This window comes from Bos indicus, chromosome 7 (genome assembly GCF_029378745.1).
Source record: "Bos indicus isolate NIAB-ARS_2022 breed Sahiwal x Tharparkar chromosome 7, NIAB-ARS_B.indTharparkar_mat_pri_1.0, whole genome shotgun sequence".
NCBI classification, from domain to species: domain Eukaryota; kingdom Metazoa; phylum Chordata; class Mammalia; order Artiodactyla; family Bovidae; genus Bos; species Bos indicus.
Window position 1 is genome coordinate 83,378,687 of NC_091766.1, and position 22,657 is coordinate 83,401,343.

Consider the following 22,657-nt stretch of genomic DNA (forward strand, 5'->3'; position numbering starts at 1 on the left):
CTCTTTCTGCAGAAGTATTTGAGGAAATTACTATCCCCACACTGCCAACAGTATATGATATATAAGTGAATAAATTGATTACAGATTTTTAGCAGACTCCATGGACAAGTAGTTTGCTTTCTCATTTTTATTGAATCAATTTGTAATCAAATTGATTCAATAAAAAATTGGAGTGAGTTAGTCTAAGTGCAATTTTTTCTAAAACTATTCCTTTCTCCATGGAAAGCTAGCACAATTTCCTTTTTCATCACCAAAAAAGATGCTTTTCAATAGAAACTCTTTGTATAGGAATCTATACTTGCCATGTTCCCCCCTGGTATTCTGATTTTCTTTAAAAACCAGATTAAAATTTTTTTTGTGTATATATCTATAGAATTTCCCATAGATAAGAAAGAAATCTTCAGAAAAACTAATTAAGGTAACTCTTATGCATAAGAGTTAAGAACATGTTAACAAAGTGTTCAGCATCTTTATCAAGGCAGCCAAGATGAATTTGAGGGTGATGTGCCTGGGGAACTTAACAGTACAAAAATTTTAAAAATTAATGGAAAATGAGAGACAGAAAAGATGTTTTTGCAGTAAAATGAATTTTGAATAATTTTCTATTACTGACAGAACTTTTACTGCCTATCAGTATGATTCAGGACTTTGAGATTCAGATTACTAATTTAATGATTTGATTGCAGAATTCTTATAAAATTTTATGAAAGTTTCAGCTCCCTTAAATTCCTTCTGGGCCATGTTTGATAAATAAAAGTTTTAAGTGTGACAAAATAATCCAGCATTTCAAGTGAGTAATGAAAGATGTCTGCTTTAATGATTACCTGCTGTGCTATGAGTTTATTTTTGTGTTATAAAAGATGCCTGAAATTATGGCAGATATTTGCAAGTGTTTCTCTGAAGGGCAAGAACATGAAAGTGCAATCTGAATGCTATAATAAAGAAAAAAGAAAAATTTTTATTGAATAGAAACTAAGAGGAACAAATAGTTGGAGCAATTTTAAAATAAATTTCAACTATGGACATAGCATGACAATATCGACCCAAATCATATTTCCGTATTAACTTCCTCGAGCAAAATGTAGACCTTGTAGTTTTATTACTTGAAAGCTCAGGGCAACTTTCTAAGAACATTACTTTACAATTAAAATGAAATGGACTAGCAAGTCATTTTTGAAAAAATAGGATAGTGTAGGCAAATAATCTGGATAATTTTGATACCTTGTGTCAGCAATTCTTTTGCACTAAATTTCAATAGAGTATATGGGAATGGAAAGACTGGAGAAACAAGTTTTTCTTGATGAGAAAACTTGAATCTGACTTATAGGCTTCTTTCAGGAATAACTTTTAAAATGCTAATATACTTTAAAATATTTTTATACTCTGCATGAAATTTAGACCTTATGATTATACATAGTTAATAATATAACAGGTATCTAGTCTAGTAATAACTTAAAACCATTGCTAAAGTTTATTCTCCATGAGATTTAAAACCGTTGTTAACAATTACTAGGTATTACACTCTGGCTGAATTGACTTTGACTTGACATTAAAAGGATGTTATCCTTCACCAGAAATCTCTATGTGTAAATGTCTTAAGTCTCTGGGAAACAGCCTTGATTCTGCTTTTATACGGTAAAGAAAATAGCTGAGTCAGCAGCTTGCATAGTAAAGTTTGTGATTATATAATTCCTTTTTATGGTCCGATAGTGAAAAATGTAAAGCTGTTAGAAACATAGAGGTCTGAAAGAGGAATGTCTAAAATAACTAGACATTGTCAAATTCAGAGTTCTGTTTGGGTAGTCATACAGAAAAATACTTCTAGCCAGACCTACAGTATCATTTGACCTTCCCAAGTCATACTTTTCAACAGTGGATGCAATTTTCTGAGACTGCACTTTTGACCTTGAAGATATTGAGTTATATCTTCTCAATGTTTTATTTCTCTTAGCAAACTTATAATGTTTCTGGTCCCCAAACTGACTTCATCTAAAATTCCTATCATCATATGTTTAAACTGTTAAATTCTGTAATTCTTATTTTAAATATTCAGCATACAAGGGCAAAGAGAGACATTCCAGCTCCTTTGGAACTATCTTTTTCTTATTGCATAAGTCTCTTAGCTTTCTTAATGCAGGATGTCCCTCATCTGAAGCTGGGGCTGAGGAAATAGCTGCATTGTACTGCAGCCTCAAATCTTGCTACAGCTCCCAGGCTTAGGATTCAGCTGAGCTGAAAAGAAACATGCAGGCAAAACATTGCTCTGTGGAAACTAAGGCTTTACCGAAGGAGATTTTAATAGGGTAAGTTCTTTTTCCTGAAACTTAGCTTGTCTGACTCATTTTCATGTTGTTTTTCGTGATGACTCTTAACAGAATGACCTTACGTGTAAGTTTTACTTCTATTTCTCCCTGCTTTTGCCCTGTCTTTAAATGAACTTTCTCCCTGCATTCTGCTTAGAAGATAGCAACTGAAAAGCCTTGAACAATTGCATCAGCTCCCTGCAGTTGGATATTCTTAAGCCAATCCACTTTAATTGTCCCTGATTCTTAGCTCTACTGTAATGCAATAGCATTCAAAAGCCAGGGAGCATGTTCACCAATTAGCAGAAAGGAAAAGAAAAAGTCAATGCAGCAGAACTAAAATTGAGAAGCACTAACATAAATGTTAAGAAATCACTTAACATTTCTAAGTAACTTGAAATGGATTTAACTTTCACAAGATAAGCTGCGTTTTCTTACCTTGGATATGAATAACTCTGTCATGATCTACAGTATAGTTGTCTGAATGATGATCAGCCCAGCAGAATGAAATCAGCACCAGAAGAAGTAGACTCTTCATCTTTGTAGCCCAAATAATCTTCTTCACTGTGAGAGCATCACATACAAAGAGGCTTGTGAGATTTGGAACCCTTTGGAGTGTTGCACTGCACAACTTTTACTGCCTTATCATCCTAGAATGGGTCTGTAAAAATATTTAACCCAATCTGCTCAGAAAGTTACTGTAGCTGTCTTTGGGAGCTGAAGACTGCAGCTTTGAACAATTCCAGTTTCCCTTATGTAGTCAGAGTCCAAACAGTGTTTAACTCTATCTTTACAGAGTTGTAAATCTAAAAATTTATTTAGAACAGTATAGTTTTGATATAGAGAGTTGTAGCAAGTTAAAAGAGATATGACAAAGATATAAACAGACTTAAAAAGCAAAACCATTTAAACTTCTGAATTTGAAGTACAAGTTAATAAAACAATTTGATATAGCTACCTATGAATATTTATCACACAGTTTAATTTGTAACTGAATATTAAGCCAGGGCAAATAAAGAATATTTGCATGAAACTTGACATCATCATTCATTTTATATATGGCTTTCTAAGCAGGTTAGATTTGCTTGTTCTAAAAAGAAAAGAGGACACACACAAAAAATGCCTGATTAAATAGAAGCAGCACATTTGTTACAGACTCACCATCTTAAACACTGCTTGGGTCTATGGTGAATAATTGAAAGTTAGAGACAAACAAGGTTAGAATTGTGTATGCTATCACTGCAGTCATCCTGATTGATTTTCATTCATTTCTACCTGAAATGCTGACGCATCAACTTGGAGTGCCAGGTAGGGTCTCTGCAGTCAGCAGAGCCTTGGCTGCAGGGAACATCCCTGCCAACCTCGCAGGGCAATTAGGCAAATGAAGAGCTGAAATAGACAGCCAGGGACAGCTCTGGTCCTGAGTGACAGCGGCAGAGCCATTGCCTGGCTATCCTCATTCAAGACCAATTTGATAAAAAGGGACACAATCCCCACAAACTTTGTCATTGTAAGGACCAAAAAGTGATTCCAAATAATACACACCAGATGACCTTTGGAGTATTTGCCAGGCAAGAATTTCAGTGTAGCTCCTCTGTTTTAATGTGGAAGCTGAGGCAGATATTAGAAGGGCTTTCTTTTCCTCTCACGCACACAGAAGCCTTAACAATACTTGGCTATTTTTAAAACTGAAATTGCACAGTACTGGCTTCTCACACTAATTTGTTTTTTCCAGGAAAGCCTGACTCCCTGGAATACTTATTAAAGAGCTCCGAGTCCGTTCCTGGAGCTCTTTGCAGGCCAGCCTCTTCTCCAGAGCCTAATGCCCTAATCACAGACATCACCAGGTCCCTCTTGGGACCTCAGCCCCTCCCTGTTTCCTCCTCTCAAAATCATCGTGATGCTCCGACTTCAGTCTCTAGTGTTTGCTTTAAGCCTTTTCTTTTTATTATGTCACAGAAAGAAGATAGTCGATGAGCAAATTGAGAAACTTACTTTCCCAAGAAACAAAAACTGCCACCTTCAAAATTCTATCTGATTTACTGATTTTATTTTCAGAAGTTTACTTGCTTGTTCCTCTGAGGTTTTTTGGGAAATGGTTTTTTTTTTTTTTGAAGCTACTGACTTTTGCCTATAGGAATACTGTTAAGAAATATTACCTGGAAATATTTTCAGTCCGGAATAATGCTTTGGGTGAAAATATATAATAAAGGTGACCTTTTGGAATTTGGAATATAATTGGCACAATTACAGACATACACATAAGATAGTAGGCCAGCTGGAACACAAGGTGCCCTGTGCTCTCTTGCTTGACATGGGAATCAGAGGAGAGGGGGAGTTGTGGAAGAGAGGGTATGAGAAAAACATACAAGTGAGCATTTAAAAATACATTCAAAGAACGGTCAAGATGAGCCGAGGCAGAGAATTTGCTATATTATCTTTCACATTAAATTGAACATCTATAGTATAACTTGTAGAGAGTTGTATACTTTCCTCTCAAGGAAAGTATACACACACACACACACACACACAGTTATGCATCCTACCACAGAAGTCATCCTAATTTGTTCTCATTTTTCCTAAGATTTATTACACATAAATTTATCTCCTTTAATTCCATATCATAGTATTAAAATTATAACACTAAGAATTCATTCCACTGTGTTATGATATAAACTATTCAATGACCCAATTTTAAAATGCAAACATCCCTGGGGGGAGGGTGGGATAGACAGTGCTGGAGATAAATAATAATAATAAAAGAGGTTCCTCTTCATTGAATGTCTGTTATCTGCCAAGTGCTCTGCTAAGCACTGTGCATATACTGGCACATGCAGTCCTTACAATAATACTGTGAAACACAAGCTTCCATTCTTCCTGACACAGTCACCTTGCTGGAGGTCACATATCTAAGAAAGCAGCAATGTTTGTGTTTCCTTCAGGCAAAAGCAGCACCTATTTTGAATTGCACTTATTTTTCTGAAAGAGAAATCTACTTATTTGTTTGGTTACCTTTTTTATTTAGGCTCTTTTACTGGAAGCTACTATGCTGTTAAACCTTTGACTTGTGTTATATGTGAATATAAAACTTTTCCCCCAAGAAGTATGAGGAGTCAGATGGCACTTTTCTTAGCCTGCTTCTGCCCTGCCTCATTTACAATACCATGCTGGTGCCATGAACACTGCCACGGTGGCTCATGTGTGGGTACGCAGACATGTGGGTACACAAATATGTGTTCATACACACACACCATCTTTAATTAAAATAGCTGAGGACATTTCACATCTTCAGTGATTTGTGATTAGAATAAATGCATATATCAGTGCAAGTACCCCACACTGGCATTAATGCAGTCCAGGTAGGAGAAAGTGGAAATGATCTTTGTTACTCTGCTGGTATAACGGCTGTCTTACCAAAAGACATGAAAATATATAAGAAAGCTTTAGGGACACAATCTTCAGATGTCTAAGCAAACTGCAGGTACACATGAGGCATTGCACACTAGACTGAGGTTCACGAGGACGAGGGCTCTGCCAGCTGTCTATGTGCTGAGCCTCAAAGGAGACCTGCTTGTCTGCGTTTGTAATGTTTTCTCTGAATGTCTAGATATTTTTGGTTAAAATTTTTCAGTTTTTTATAGGAGCAAAATTTAGAAAATTTGGGAGCTTGTATACAACCAGTTATTGTTGGCCTTGATTTAGCATTCTTAGTTCACCTGCAACTCACACACTGATGGTCTCCTTCTACAGGCTACCAAACTTTGGAACCATGATGCTGCAGCCAGCTTCAAGATGAGTTCATATGGAAATGTCTGTGTTCACAGTCACAGACATCATAGGACTGCAATTTTGCAGTTCTGCTTGAAAATTGAGCTACTATTTAGAAGCAAGATATCTAGCCAACTTAAAAGTCTCAGTTTTATAGACACAGAGATAAACTAACAGTCTAGTAACAAAGTGGCTAACTGCTATTTATTAAATACCTACTATGCTAAAATTATTATTTAATTAGACAATGGAGAAATAAAACCAAGTGGAAAGCATTATGCCATTTTCTGTGTCTTGAGAGGTAATGCCACATATTTCCTGAACTACTATTACAGTGGGCCCTCTGTATCCGTGGGTTTTACATCCTCAGGTTCAACCAATGTCAGGACAAATATATTTGGAAAAAAAATTCCAGAAAGTACTGAAAAGCAGAACTTTAATTTCATCTATTTTGTAGCCTTTACATTATATTAGGTATTATAAGTAATCTAGAGTTTAAAATTAGGGGAGGATGTGTTCTTGCCTGGAGAATCCCAGGGACGGGGGAGCCTGGTGGGCTGCCGTCTATGGGGTCGCACAGAGTCGGACACGACTGAAGCGACTTAGCAGCAGCAGCAGCAGTGCCTATATTATATGCAAATACCACTCCATTTTATATAGAGACTTGAACATCTGTCATCTGTCAGTTTTGGTATCCACAGGGCATTCTGGAACCAATTCTCACGAGGACACCTAGGGATGACTGTACTGTCCATGAAGCTTCACCCATTTAGTTGTTATATCTCAGAACAACCAAATTGAAGTCAATCTGTTTGTATACACATTTTACAGTTCTGGAAATGAGTCAGTGTGGCAAATTCCCCATCATGTCAAATGAGAAGCTGAGGATCTGGACAGTCTGATGTGACCCTAGAGCCTGCACAATCCACCACCATCACTGGGAGTGTCCTGGTACCCTGAGGAATGCCAGCAGCTCTCACAGCTCTTTCAAGGATTCATACAAGCTGGAGTGCCTCTCCCCAGCCTTCTCTCACTGGGTTGTAGGCATAGCACTGATCACAGCACTGTTGGCGTAGATGTATGCATGTCCAAAGTCAGAATGCTTTCCTCACTGCATGCCCAGCACCCAGAACGATCCTTTGTGCCAAGAAGGGTGAATTTAAAACTGGACCTGGGAGAAGTACTTACCAAGACTAAAGGAGCTAAGAAGGGAGTTTCTATGCAGTTTATAAAGATCACATGTGTTATTCACGTAGAGGATGCTGAAGAGTTGGTTTGCTATGTTATTATGTTGTGTATTATTTGTTGTGTTATTATGTGGAGGATGCTGAAGAGTTTGTTCCTCCATTGAGGGCATCATGAAATTGACCAGGTTTCAATTTAGCACTTGAAATTTAGTTTACAAATTATGAGAATCAATACAAAGGTTGCTAGAAACTGAACAAACCGTAGAATCTCATTGGACAGAATTATTCTACTATAGACTGAATCTCCTCCTCCTTGCTAGCAAGTCTGATCTAGTCAGAGGTGGGTTCATGGTCAGTGGTGCAGTGAAATGAAAAAAAGAGAAGACAAGAGAGTGCCAAAGTATACTTTTTCATTAGGTTAAATTAATTCAACTTTTAAAAATTGCTCTTTTTCTAAGATTAGTTGTTTGTCAGTTGCTTCATTTGCTATTATTTTCTCCCATCCAGAAAAATAAATGACCCAATCAAAAAATGGGCCAAAGAACTAAATAGACATTTCTCCAAAGAAGACATACAGATGGCTAACAAACACATGAAAAGATGCTCAACATCACTCATTATCAGAGAAATGCAAATCAAAACCACTATGAGGTACCATTTCACACCAGTCAGAATGGCTGCGATCCAAAAGTCTACAAATAATAAATGCTGGAGAGGGTGTGGAGAAAAGGGAACCCTCTTACACTGTTGGTGGGAATGCAAACTAGTACAGCCCCTATGGAGACCAGTGTGGAGATTCCTTAAAAAACTGGAAATAGAACTGCCTTATGATCCAGCAATCCCACTGCTGGGCATACACACTGAGGAAACCAGAAGGGAAAGAGACACGTGTACCCCAATGTTCATTGCAGCACTGTTTTATAATAGCCAGGACATGGAAGCAACCTAGATGTCCATCAGCAGATGAATGGATAAGAAAGCGGTGGTACATATACACAATGGAGTATTACTCAGCCATTAAAAAGAATACAGTTGAATCAGTTCTAATGAGGTGGATGAAACTGGAGCCTATTATACAGAGTGAAGTAAGCCAGAAGGAAAAACATCAACACAGTATACTAATGCATATATATGGAATTTAGAAAGATGGTAACAATAACCCGGTGTACGAGACAGTAAAAGAGACACTGATGTATAGAACAGTCTTATGGACTCTGTGGGAGAGGGAGAGGGTGGGAAGATTTGGGAGAATGACATTGAAACACGTAAAATATCATGTAAGAAACGAGATGCCAGTCCAGGTTCGATGCACGATACTGGATGCTTGGGGCTAGTGCCCTGGGACGACTCAGAGGGATGGTATGGGGAGGGAGGAGGGAGGAGGGTCTAGGATGGGGAACACATATATACCTGTGGCGGATTCATTTTGATATTTGGCAAAACTAATACAATTATATAAAGTTTAAAAATAAAATTAAAAAAAAATAAAAATTGCTCTTTTTCTAAAGTAACTTTTTTTGTTATCATTTTTACTGTTCAAATGGTCTTTATTCATGGAATAACTTTTAGGTTTTTTAAACTTTTAGGTTTTTTAAAGATCATGTGTTATTCTTATTTAGCAATATATTTTTAATGACAGCCTTACACTAGCTCATCACTTGTTTTGTTGTTTTTGATTGGCTTTGTCTTCTGTTTTGACTCTGCAGGTGTGTAAAATTCAGAAGTCAGACCACTGACCCAAATGATGGCTAAAGAACTCAGACTATTGATGCATTTGAATTGTTCACTGTGTGGAGGAACCGCTAGGCTGTCACCTAAGCCTCAGGATTTATAGCACACAATGGAGCAGAATGCAGAGCTGTTTGGAATATACCCAATGCTCAAAAAAGAAGTCATGACTGAAAAAAAAAAAAAAAAAACACTTTGCTCAATTATACAACAAAATTCCCCTCAGGGAGTTAGTCTGTATAAACTCCAAGTGAACATAGCATCCGCTCTGTCTTCTTGCATTGTTCTATGAAAGTGCAAATTACTAAAGAAGCAGAAAAGAATTTATGATGCTCTGAATTAGATGTCCAGCCACAGACATCATGATGACCTCCAACTCAAGCCATCATCAGTGTGCTGCTTCCTTGGCGTGATTCATTGGTAACCTGAGAAGGTGGGGAAAGTCCTCGGTCAGGAGGAAGGAACTTTCCCACCTTCTCAGCTTGTTCCCTCAGTGGCTCAGTGGTAAAGAATCTGCCTGCCCAGCAGGAGATGTGGGTTTGATCCTTGGGTCGGGAAGATCCCCTGGAGAAGGAAATGGCAACTCACTCCAGTATTCTTGCCTAGGAAATCCCATGGACAGGTGGGCTACAGTCCATGGGGTCACAAAAGAGGTGGACACAACTTTAGCAACTGAACACCAGGAGGAGGAAGGAAATGTGAGTTCTACAAGAAGCCTCATAATCAAAACATCATGTCTTAACTTTTTCACCTACAAAATAGTAGTATTTTGTTTCCTAAGGTGGGAAGTTTTTGAAAAAGTATAAAAACTATGCAGCTTGTATTGTTATCAATACAAGTTCACCTCAGACCTGATCAATTTTTATGGCGAAATGCAAGAAAAATAACAAACTAAAGATATCTCCTTCTCAAAGGCTGGTGAGTTCTAAAAAGTTCACTATCTCTTATACATGGAATCTAAAAAAAAAAAAAAATGATACAAATGAACTTATACAAAACAGAAATATACCCACAGACATAGAAAACAAACTTATGGTTACCAAAGGGAAAGGGGAATGGAGGAATAAATTAGGAATTTGGGATTAACATGTACACACTAGTATATATACAATAGGTAACCATCAAGGGCCTTCTGTGTAGCACAGAAAACAATACTTATATATACAGAGAACTATACTGTAATAACTTATAAAGGAAAAGAAGCAGAAAATATACATATATATGTGTACATATATACATATACACACACACACACACACACACACATATATATATAACCCTGAATCACTTTGCTGTACACAACAGTGTAAATGAACTATATTTCAATTAAAAAACAAAGGTCACTATTTGGAATGAGCACAGGAATGAAAACACAGCAGAGGGCAGGAGCAACAGGAAGCCCATTAATAAAGCAAATTCCCAGGGCCCTAAACCAGGACTTCTGAATCAGAACTGAGGATGAGGCCCGCCCGCAGTGCTTGACAAGCCCTGCCCCCTCCCCCAGGTGAATCTGACGCAGGCTCAGTTGGAGAAGCACGTGCCTAAGCCTTTAATACCAGGCATTCTTCATCTGGTGGTTCAGGGAGCCGAAGCCAAATCATCACGCTGAGGACAAGGAAGCAACCGACTGACCATGTCCAGATTACAAGGTCACCATGATGTCTGGTAATGTTACAGGTTTAGACTAATTGAACTTAGGGTCTTCACAATTCTCCAAATAAGCTGCATTTTAAATTTTATGAGTTTTTTTTTTCTTCCTCCTCCATACTTTGAAATCAGCCTGTTTAATTCCTATTTTCCCCTAAATTTTTCATTTCAAAGATGCTTTTATCTTTTCTCATTTTGCTTTTCTGCTTCTGTTTCTCTATTTGTTACCTACAGACTTACCCATGCACTGTATCTTCATTTTTTTCCCTCTTTTCCCTATATTTATTGTATATATTACATTACTTGGTAATTGATGTGATCATATGATTTATCATCCAAACCGGAGCACAGGGTGAACAGAAAAACTATAACTATATGGGAAACAGTGCGATGTAAATTGGGTCTATCGTAGGGAGAAGGGCGTGTGTTATGAGTGTAATGGAGGAAAGGCACACTTCAGTTTTGTTCTTTGACCTGCCACTTTCTAGTTGTGTGACTGTAAGTGAAGTCGTTCAACTGCTTCTGGGTCAAATATTTTATCCATCACTTGGAATAGTTGATGACAAATATCAAACTCTTCCACATGTTCACTGTTGTTCTTATTGGTATTTAACTTTTTCTTACCAGAGATATCAGACCCTCCATTCTACTCACTTTGCATTTTAGGACTGTCCTCCTCAGCAAACAAATTCATGGATTTTTAAATGGATGACATCAATAATGCTTGTTTAAGTAGCATTTTGAATCACTTACTGCTTTTTGGCTCAGTGTTCTTTGCCCGCTCTTTCTTAGAGAATTTGGGACAAATTGATAAAATTTGGGACAAACTCAGCAACTCTTCACTTAATCAAAGCACATTAGCTCCAGCTGCTTGTTGACCCATCTGAACCTACTTTAGGTAATTCTTGGGGCGGCTGCTGCTGCTGCTGCTAAGTCGCTTCAGTCGTGTCCGGCTCCGTGTGACCCCATAGACGGCAGCCCACAGGCTCCCCTGTCCCTGGGATTCTCCAGGCAAGAACATTGGAGTGGGTTTCCATTTCCTTCTCCAATGCATGAAAGTGAAAAGTGAAAGTGAAGTCACTCAGTCGTGTCCGACTCCTAGCAACCCCACGGACTGCAGCCTATCAGGCTCCTCCATCCATGGGATTTTCCAGGCAAGAGTACTGGAGTGGGGTGCCATTGCCTTCTCCAGAGGAGGAGGTTAGATTTCTCCAAAACCAGCTTTATGAAAGTATTCCACAGTGCTTTTGTATGTGATTGTTTTTCTAAAACAAACATAAAAGCACAAATTATATTTGGTATTTATAGTGTCAATTCCTTCGATCTCTAGGGAGTAAGGGAGAAAGCAATGCATATACATACTAATTAGCACAGTGACTTATGTGGACTTGTTTCTGAATAACTAATACTGGCATTGCTGAACAAATAAGTGAATGAAGCTTATACAGCAAGATTCTGACACTTTCAGGTTATAACTATGTGAAACCCTAACAGAGTGATGCTAGGGAACATTCCATTCAATGTTTATTTACATGCAATACCTTTGGCTGGAATTGTATTGGAGAGTAGGTAGTATAAACTGTGCTTTTCCAATCTTGTGAGATAATACCAGTGGATAGGTAGATATCAAAATCCACTCTTATGACAAGAAAGAAAGAAAAACAGAAGTTGTTAACTATAGTAAGGCCTGTGCATTTACAATGGCAATCAGTAAACTCTCTTCTGAGGTTATGGCAAGGAAATTCCAGACTTGCTCTCAGTATACTACAATATTCTAGTCTGAATACTAGTGGATAATTCACAGGTTGCTGGAGAGAAAAATAGTATGAGAGATGGGCAGTCTTAGGACACCAAAGTCCTGGAGTGTTCGGACATTGCCTCAGTAGGTTGGGCATGTTGTGTGAGTGCTCTCTATGTGTCTTCTGCAGGGTTCTCACAGCAACTCAAAAGCCTTTTAGTTACATGAGATTTCTAGGTTTTCAGAGTGGGGGCGTGTCTTCTATAATTAATAGTCTGTTTCTTAACCAGAGAGTTGTTAGTAGAGGAAGTCAATAAATACATGCTTAGCAATACATTTTGATGATAACTGTGAGATTAAAAGACAATAAATCTTTTGTCTTCCTTTCTGTTTACTTTTGGGAATTTATCCTACTTTTGTTGCCCTAAAAAAAATTATTTTACCATAGAACATTAAGAATTAGGCTATAACTAGTATGAATATTGCATTGCTATGCAATTAAAATGCATCCTTCATAGAATGTAGAAAACATTCATTTTCTATCATTAGAGTAAAGAAAATGTTCAAAAATCAAAATCTCATGAGCAATTCTTAAATTTGTTGGTATATAAATTAGCAGTTCTATCATTTCACAAGCTCACTCATAACTTCTTTTCTATTTTGATTGCTGTCAGGGTGTATTGGCATTATAATCATGATCAAATTATGGGAGTAATAAGTCTACATACTAGAGGTTATTTTGATTAAAATTTAGATGTCACTAAAATTTTGTTTATGCCCTGGAATAATTTCCTCAAAAACCAAACAAGAAAAATGTGTATCGATGTTAGCATTGTTCTGAAAAATTTCTTTACTTTAAAGAATATACTTGATAGGCATACTTGTACAGGAAACACATCATTTTATATAGTCATTCTTCCTTGAGTCATGATCAAAATTCTTAGCACAAATAACAAGCATTACATTGAATAATATAAAGTTAGACCTTAAAATATTTTTGTTAATGTATAAAATCAAATGACTGGCTGCCATATCAGTAATACTGAATGATTTTTGAATACTGACAAGGAATTTGGCACTAAATTAAGAACTCTACAAAGGTAGATGTATTCCCTAGTGAATTGCAATTCAAATAGGACTTGAACACAGGCATTTTAAAGAGACTGGAAGGCCCATTGGCCAAGGATAGTAATAGTTTTAGTAAGCAGTCTTTTTCTGAAGCATTGCAAAAGAATGAATATATATGAAGACTACTAAGAGTTTAGATGGCTATCTCATTGTTTCCTAACATATAACATCCAAAAAACAGATGAAAGTGAATAAAATACCACAGTTTCCATTTTTAACTACTCTTCTACATCATTTTAAAGCCATGGAAAATAACTCTCTTCGTATTTTAATGGGAAAATATGAATAAAATCACGAGTGTTAGGACTACTTTTAAATGTAGGTTACATAAAAATAAGTTAAACTCCAGCTTATATTCATGCAACTAAATAAATGCAAACCTCTTGGCAATAGACTTTATAATTTGAAACAAAAAATGTTTTAATTTAAACTAGAAGTAGAGTTATATGGATAGAAAACTGATCATAACATCACTTAGAAAAACTGCTTTTGAAAGTACTTCTAATTAAACTTGCAAAACAGTGTTTTAGACTGTTTCATTTAAAATTTTAGCATTTGTTATAAAATTCAAAATTTCAACAGCTGTCAGTTAAACATCATATTAAAACTGAATCTAAAAATACAACTGCAAATCATCTACAGGACAGCTTTGGTGGATCACAGATGTGACAGTAACAAGTTTTCAACATAATGCAAAATCCAACTCTAAGCCCCCACTGCATCCCACATGGAATTCTAAACTAGTTAACAACGAGAATCAGGCAACTCACATATATTTTAAACGATGATCAAACTCTGAGAAGGTGTAGAATGATGTTAAATATATGTCAATCCTGACTTTTTACTAAGCACACCGAAGAGTTTTATGAGCAATGTTTTGCTGTGGTATCTTATCATACTAAGTCATGATAAACGCAAAAATAAATCCATTCATGATCTTTAGCAGCAAAAGCTTCTCTCCTCTCCGCTTGATGCAGTCGCCACCTCTCTTGGCTGTAACTTTTAAGATATCGTCCAAGACCCTGAAGCAGGTTTACTATTGGTCCACATCCTACGTCAAAGCATGATCTCATCAGAATTCAGTTCATTGGCCTAGGGATAACAAAGGCTGTTCCAGTCCAAAAGGCTGTGTCTACACAAAACAAAAAGGGAGTATCCAGTATTCTCCAATTAACTTGGCAAATATTGACAACTAAGCTCATTAAATCAAGTTTCCAAATTGGTTTTGTGATACAAGACACAACCCAAGAATACATCTTAATAGATTTTTTAAAGTTATAGTTATCTTTGAGTGTATTTTAAGCTTTTAAAACTAAGTAATCCTCCTTTATATCTTCTTGAGCTGAGGAATTTGTTCGTTCTGAAAACAACCAAAATCACTTAATCAGCCTTGTTTATAGCACTGAAGCTCAGTCGGTTAGAGCTGTCTATCTTAGACTGTAAAATATCTATGTAATTTATAACTTTTGTAAAGAATGCCATTTAAAACTTTTATGTTATATAAGTATTAGGCTTGCCATTGACTTAGAAGTAAATAATCAGCTAGGAGTATAGTGTACAAAAATGCGGGCAGTATTATCACAAGAAATACAGAAATTGGGTGCACATAAATCTCAAAGCTTTTTCAGTGTCCTAAATACCATGAAATTACACTCCCACCTCTCCACAGACTTTCCCCTTCAGTTTGCTTCCAAATTCCCACCATTAGAGTTGCCAGTATGAAGTTCCCCTAGGTCTTTTCTATTTCAAACTTGAACATGTTTTTTTTTCAAGATATTATGGAGAGCTTCATATCCATGCTAGTGAAAGCAGTGTAAAACTGAGAGTTCTGGGGTGAGTACTGTCAGAGTTAAGGAATAAATGGCCAATCATGAACAATGACATAAAGATCAGAATTCTCATCAATGCCAGGTAAATGAGAGTTGTGTACTGTTTGTGTTCTAAGGCACAGTGGTAAAGAGTCCACCTGCTAATGCAGAAGAATCAGGTGACGCAGGTTGGATCCCTAGGTTGGGAAGATCCCCTGCAGTAGGAAATGGCAACCTGCTCCAGTATTCTTGCCTGGAAAATTCCATGATCAGAGGAGACTGATGGGCTACAGTCTATGGGGTCATAAAGAGTAGGACATGACTGAGCAGCTGAGCACGGTGACCTTTGAATAGTCGCTTTCACCTTGCTAACTTAAGGAAGTATGCAGAAATATCTCTATCTAGGTGATAAAATGTAGTCCTGAGAGTAAAGTACCTAGAAAGAAAGGGATATGGTTCAGTTCAGTCGCTCAGTCGTGTCCGACTCTTTGCGACCCCATGGACTGCAGCACGCCAGGCCTCCCTGTCCATCACCAACTCCTGGAGTTCACTCAGACTCCTGTCTATTGTGTTGGTGATGCCACCCAACCATCTCATACTCTGTTGTCCCCTTCTCCTCCTGCCCTCAATCCTTCCCAGCATCAAGATCTTTTCCAATGAGTCAGTTCTTTGCATCAGGTGGCCTAAGTATTGAGTTTCAGCCCAAGCATCAGTCCTTCCAATGAATATTCAGGACTGATCTCCTTTAGGATGGACTGGTTGGATCTCCTTGCTGTCCAAGGGATATGGTAACCCTGTACAAGTTTCAAAAATGAACTGCTATCAAAAATTTTTTTTAAAAACCTTCCAAACTGAACAGTCACAGCCCTCAGGTGTTGGTAATAACTGCACACCTGAAAATCATTTTTAGTGTACACAATACTGCAAGGAGATCAAACCAGTTAATCCTAAAGGAAATCATCCCTGAATACTCATTGGAAGGGCTGATGCTAAAGCTGAAGCTCCAATACTTTGGCCACCTGATGCAAACAGCCAACTCATTTGAAAAGACCCTGATGCTGGGAAAGATTGAAGGCAGAAGAAGAGGGAGACAAAGGATGAGATGGTTGGATGGCATCATGAATTCAATCGACATGAACTTGGGCAAATTCTGGGAGATGGTGAGGGACACGGAGACCTGGCATGCTGCAGTCCATGGGGTCACAAAGAGTCAGACACGACTTGGTGACTGAACAACAAATCCTGCAAATACAGAGAGAACCACTAAAGGTATAAATACCATAGGAAACAAAATGCAAATGACTGATTCAGTGTTCATTTGCAGACAGTAGTTTAAAAGGCAAAAGCCCCTACCACTGAGAAACAAGCAGAAAGAACAAGAAAAGGAGGAGGGGGAAGGAAATGAGGAATTGGAGGGGAAAGGAAGAGATGGAAAAGGAGAAGGAGGGGGAAGAATACATAGCAACTGGGCCGTGGACAAGGAGCAGTGATCTTAGTGCTGATGGACCCCTGAAAAAGGCAGCCAGCAACACAGCCACTGGCAATGGAGGGATGACTTGAAGGACAGATATCCCAATAGAGAAAAAATGGCCAGGCTATGCAAACAAATCTGAACAGATCCAGGGAGGGAAAAACCAATCTGACAGACCTTAAGGGCTCCTTAATTATGCACTGTGCCATGTGAGGCCACAATTCAATTATCCATTCAGCACTATTATATGTCAGACCAGTAGAAGTAAGGTTCAGCTTCAGATTGCAAAGCATTTATTACTCTTTGGGGAGGCTGCGAAGCAGGAGACAGAGCAGGATGCTAACTGCATAGAGGCATCTCTGTAAGATACTACAGGAGAAAGAGGAAGAGCTCTCTGGCAATACAGTGGGAAGGGCAACGCCTGGAGCTGTGAAATGCAGTAGCCTTGGAAGGCAACTAACCCTGGTGCCTGGGAGGGGATGGGAATGGTTCACAAAGAAAGTGACTTCTCAGCTGGATCTGAAAGGCAAGAAGGAGCTAGAGAAGAGGGGAAGGGACACTGCTGTCCATGAGAATAGCATGTACAAAGGAAGTGAGCTATGAGAGACTTGGGCTGCTCATGTGACTGCATGTATTAACAGCTCCCTGTGACCAAAGAGTAGGATAATGAGAATGAATTGGCTGGAGATGACGCCGGACAGGCAGGCAGGGGCAGGGACAAGGCCTTAAAGGTCATGCTTATTTGCGTTTTTCCTGGTGCTGCCAGCTTTTCTAAACGAAGTTCCATAACCACTAAGAGTTATTTACCTCATCCTTACACATCTCATAATTGTTATTTAGTCACTAAGTCATGTCCGACTCTTTTAGACCCCATGGACTGTAGTCTGCCAGGCTCCTCTGTCCATGGGATTTCTCAAGCAAGAATACTGGAGTGGGTTGCCAGGGGATCTTCCCAACCCAGAGATTGAACTCACATCTTCTTCTGCTTGGCAGGTAGATTCTTTACCACAGAACACCTGGGAAGCCCACATCTAATAATACCCTAAAAATACAACCTTGTTAGAGTACATTACTAAGAGGGATTTTTTCTTTTTGTTGAAGTATAGTTGATTTATAATGTTTCAGGTATACAGCAAAGTGATTCAGATATATATATATATATATATATGTATACACATTCTTCAGATTTTTTTCATTATAGGTTTTACAAGACAATGAATATAATCCCCTGTGCTTTACAGTAGGTCCCTGTAGTTCCTTTTATATATAGGAGTATATGTCTGTTAATCCCAAATTCCTTATTTTTTCCTCCCTGCCTTTCCCCTTTGGTAACCATAAGTGTATTTTCTAGATTTGTGAGTTTCTGTTTTGTAAGTTCATAATTTTTTAGATTCCACATATAAGTGATACAGTATTTGTCTTATTTCACTTAGTATGATAATCTATAGGTCCATCTATGTTGGGACAAATGACATTTCATTCTTTTAATGGCTGAGTAGTGTTCCATGGTATGTATATACCACATCTCTTTATCTATTCCTTTGTTGATGGACATTTAGGTTGCTTACACACGTTGGCCATTGTGAATAGTGTGGCAGTAAACATTGGGGTGCGTGTATCTTTTCAAATTAGAGTTTTCATCTTTTCTGGATATATGCCCAGGAGTGGGACTGCTGATCACATGGTAGTTCTTTTTTAATTTTTTAAGGAACATCTATATTGTTCTCCATAGTGAAAGTGAAGTCTCTCAGTCGCTCAGTCATGTCCGACTCTGTGATCCATGGACTGTAGCCCACCAGGCTCCTCTGTCCATGGGATTTTCCAGGCAAGAATACGGGAGTGGGTCGCCATTTCCTTCTCCAGGGGATCTTCCCAATCCAGGGATCAAACCCGGGTCTCCCACATTGTAAGCAGATGCTTTACCATCTGAGCCACCTGGGAAATTGGCTCCATAGTGGGTTAACAGTGTGGGAGGGTTCCCTTTTCTCCACACCCCAAGAAGGATTTTCTTAATCATGTTATGTCATCTTTTTACTAAGGAAGATACAAACATAACACACTTTAATAATATTTCCAATTTTTATGAAAGTAAAATGGTCTTAAAGTAAAGTTGTGAAGTTGCTCAGTCGTGTCCGATTCTTTGTGACCCCACGGACACCAGGCTCCTCCGTCCGTGGGATTTTCCAGGCAAGAATACTGGAGTGGGTTGCCATTTCCTTCTCCAGGGATTCTTCCTGACCTAGGGATCGAACCCAGGTCTCCCGCATTGTAGACAGATGCTTTACCATCTGAGCCACCAGGGAAGTCCAACATCATAGTTTGCTAACATCATAGTTTTTAAAATGGTCTTAAATGGTCTTAAAAGTAATGTGTTAACTTTTACTATTGGATTCTCAGTCTTTAGGGTGGCCGGATTAACATGATATTTCTATAAATTCAATGATTAGTGTAATTATGGAAAACATCAACATTTTAACACATTTTCATATTGGGCTATAGCAAAAGACTGTCAAGCCACATACTTTAAAGTGCTTCTAGGCATATTTTATAGGATTTGAGAGCAGAATTCAGCCCATTTCATGGACACACAACAGCTGGAATGCAAGCTCCAAGAAGGTAGAAACTGTTCACCAGGATATCTTCTGCACACAGTAGGAGCTTGGAGGTGCTGGTATTGCTCTGTACACTGCAGGCTGAACGGCAGGCTCAGTGTGGATATTATACAATATGCACAACCATGTGCTATGGCTCTCTAGATACTAGACACACCACACACATCCTACCTACCTACTGAAGAAATCATCACATTTCGTACAAATTTAGAAAACAGTCATTTAATTTTCAAATGATGAATGAAGCACTAAAAGTGCCTGGCTCCGTGTTAATGTTACAAAAGTTTAAGCCCCCTCAGGACCAAAAAAATGTATTTTATTAGTCTTTGTACTCCTGGCATGTAATGAGTTTTCAGTGAGTATTGAATGAATGAATTAAAAAGACTGGCATTTCTGTGGTTCTAAATGCAGCTGATGAAGGGTGTCCTAGAGTTAACTAAGTAATTACTAGAGTCATTCAGTTATTCCACTTTTTGTATTGATTGTTGTGACCCTTTCTGGCCTACCTCAACCTCAGCCTGTCCCTTTTCAACTTTGCTGCTTGTTTGAAAAGGTAATCTACATAATCTGACATAAAAGGAACCACTTTTGGCCAAAAGCATATGACCACCTGTACCTTCTTCCAAGTATTTCCACACAAGCTCTGGAAGTCCGTTTGTGGAACAACATAAGGCATAAAGCTTGAACAGCATTTGTATGGACTCTTATTGTTAACTGTCTACCTCTATCCGCATCATCAGTCCCCAGCCCATCTTAACAGAACATTCTCACACCAATAGAGAAGAAACACAGTACAAGCCACTGAAGGCCTCGTATGAGTAGAATTATTTTTCATCAGCATTTCCTATTTGATTTCTTCCAGATCATTTAAAATTGTACTAACCACCAATGGCAGAGACAAAACAAAACCTAGGTTTGTAAAATGTAGTCAAACAGGAACTAAAAAGGGAAAGAACGAGACATGAAGCCAAATTATCTATCTCATTTCCTCCTATGAGCTAATTTAAAATTTGCTTAAGGGTCATGACTTTTGATGTGCTCCTTGCATGATATCTGACTTCTTTCATGAAAAGGGAAAGGTATGACAAAGAAGCAGCTGTTGCTAGCGGTGAAAAAGTAGAAAAGGGAGCGAGGCCAGTCTGTCAAATATAATCACCTTACAGAGGTTCTCTGAACCCTGCTGTCCTTTTCTGCCATGCTAATGGAAGGCTCCCTGGGCTTAGAGGAGAGACAAAGACAGTGAATAGTTATTGCAGCCATAAAGTAGGAAGTTTCAATGTCTTTGGACTTCAGATGGTAATTTCCAGCAATGAATGAATTCAGAGGGAACTATGTCACCTCTTCATTCTGCTAATGCTGAAACGCATCAAATCTAATGCCAACATAGGCATTGCCCCAGCCCCCACTAAATCTTACCACTTTAGAGACAGTCTGCAAATGAACTTGGAAATGCTCACTGAACCTGTGATGCTGGATCAAGGAGTGGGGGGAGATGGTAAAGGAGGTGGGGTGCAAAGTGACTCAGAACAAAAGAAGGTCATTATTTCAGGAAGTTCAAGGGCAGGATAATGTTTATTTTCTTCACATCTGGAAGGGTGTGTTATTTTTTCACTCATTCCTAAATTTCAAGGAAAGAATTTCATTCTGTCAAAATGCCATTGCTTAAAAAAAATAGGTTAAGTTAGCTGTTTGACAGTTAAGTGAGTTAAGGGGACAGGTGTTTGGAATAAGATTTAAGATTAAGATTTCCTCTTCCAAAAGAGGAAATATACTCAAAATAATATATACAAATAAACTGGTATGAAAAGGGGCAATTTGTCATTAAAAAGAAAAAAAAAACCTACAGGAAAGAAAATAGGAAAAGAGTAATCTCATTGAATCATTAACTTCAATGATCTGGTTTAGGCAAAATCAGTTTTTAAGAAATGCACAATTGGCAAATATTCTCTCACATGTAGTGAATGGCCTAAGGATGCATCTGCTGTTTCTCCCTTTGAGAAGAAGAGCATGGCCCTCAGGAACCCTTCACTATGATTTGCATTTTTAGTGATAGTTTAGTAAGGTCTTCGCAAAATAACCCTGTTTGCCAAAGCATAAATTTCTATTTAGTCATATGCACAGGCAAAATAAATAGCTACTTAATGGCATCATATGAAAAGCATTTATTCAAAAATACTTTAGAAAAAAGTATATATAATGTAGTCTATATCACCATTATGGAATCCAAACCAGGAAGGACCTCTTTAAATCCCACTGGATTGCATCTGGTGTCATACTTATGTGATTAGACCCTCAGCTTCCCCAACTGCAATGCAACTGCCTTGATCAGAGCAGTGCCCACACTGTAGTATCAGTCCTTGAATCTTCAGCATTTAGGCTAGAAGAATACCCTCATGCCTATCTTACAATTTGTATCTATCAATTTTAATATTTTAGAACACTCTATTCTTTGATATACATAATGGGAAGAGAAAAAAGAAAATATCAGGAAGACTGATAAACTGTTAATTTGTGCTTTTTGCTGTTAGAATGTCTAAATTCCAGAATTGCATTTATATAGAATATTCCTAGTTACTGCTCTTAAACAGAAACATTTAAAGAATATTTTTATCCCCTTATCCATTTATCTCTATGCAGCAGCATAGTTCCTGCCATGCTTTATTTGGTTCTCTTCACAAACTTACCAGTGCCCACAATGGATCTGGCATGAGCTCACTGGCACAGTCCCACTTTAAGAAGTTCTCATTCTCAATTGCAAAATGAAGCTGCCTTCAAAATACTAGCATAATTGGCAAATCAAATTTCCTCCAATAATTAAATGCACACGAAAAACAAATGACTGTTGACCTCTTTAGTTGGCACCCACTATTTTGGATAATTTCTTGGCTGGTATTTGCCATATGCAGATCTGAGTCTTTTTTTTTTTCCTTTTGTGATAATGGATATGTTAGGAAAGCTTATTTAAATGGGAGACATTAATATAGACTGGGGAGACAGCCCTAAAAAATGATGCATTCAGGGCAGTGGTAGAGAGAAGCGGGAAACCTTCAGCTTATGGACACGGAGAAATTGTTACTTATAATCAATCCCACTAATAAAACCATGAGCCAAGGAAACTAGCCAAGGAGCTGAAGGCCACGACAATATTCAGTTGCCAACCAAAGCCCACTTGGCCAATCGCTGATGGAGGTCAGCAGCACCATGAGGAATGTAAATTCAATGTTCTGTATTCAGGCAAGTGCAGTTCGTAGTACAGACATTGTATTT

The 22,657-nt window shown here is 38.0% G+C and overlaps 1 protein-coding gene and 1 long non-coding RNA gene across 4 annotated transcripts in view; one reads left to right on the plus strand and one right to left on the minus strand.

Annotated features, from left to right (window-relative positions):
- The window catches only part of LOC139184226 (uncharacterized), an 88,018-nt gene extending 78,307 nt beyond the window's left edge, over window positions 1-9,711 (plus strand). For both annotated transcript variants that reach the window (XR_011567796.1, XR_011567797.1), the window contains one exon: window positions 8,965-9,711. This is a non-coding gene — a long non-coding RNA (uncharacterized lncRNA). The remainder of the gene's footprint in view (window positions 1-8,964) is intronic.
- HAPLN1 (hyaluronan and proteoglycan link protein 1) overlaps window positions 1-22,657 on the minus strand; it is an 81,316-nt gene that overhangs the window by 35,906 nt on the left and 22,753 nt on the right. The window contains exon 2 of one of the 2 annotated variants that reach the window (XM_019965394.2): window positions 2,742-2,867. In XM_019965394.2, the coding sequence (XP_019820953.1) occupies window positions 2,742-2,841 (100 nt within the window). In that variant the 5' untranslated portion in view covers window positions 2,842-2,867. Of the gene's footprint in view, window positions 1-2,741; window positions 3,013-22,657 lie in introns of those variants that run through there. The other variant, XM_070794010.1, reaches the window with a different exon arrangement.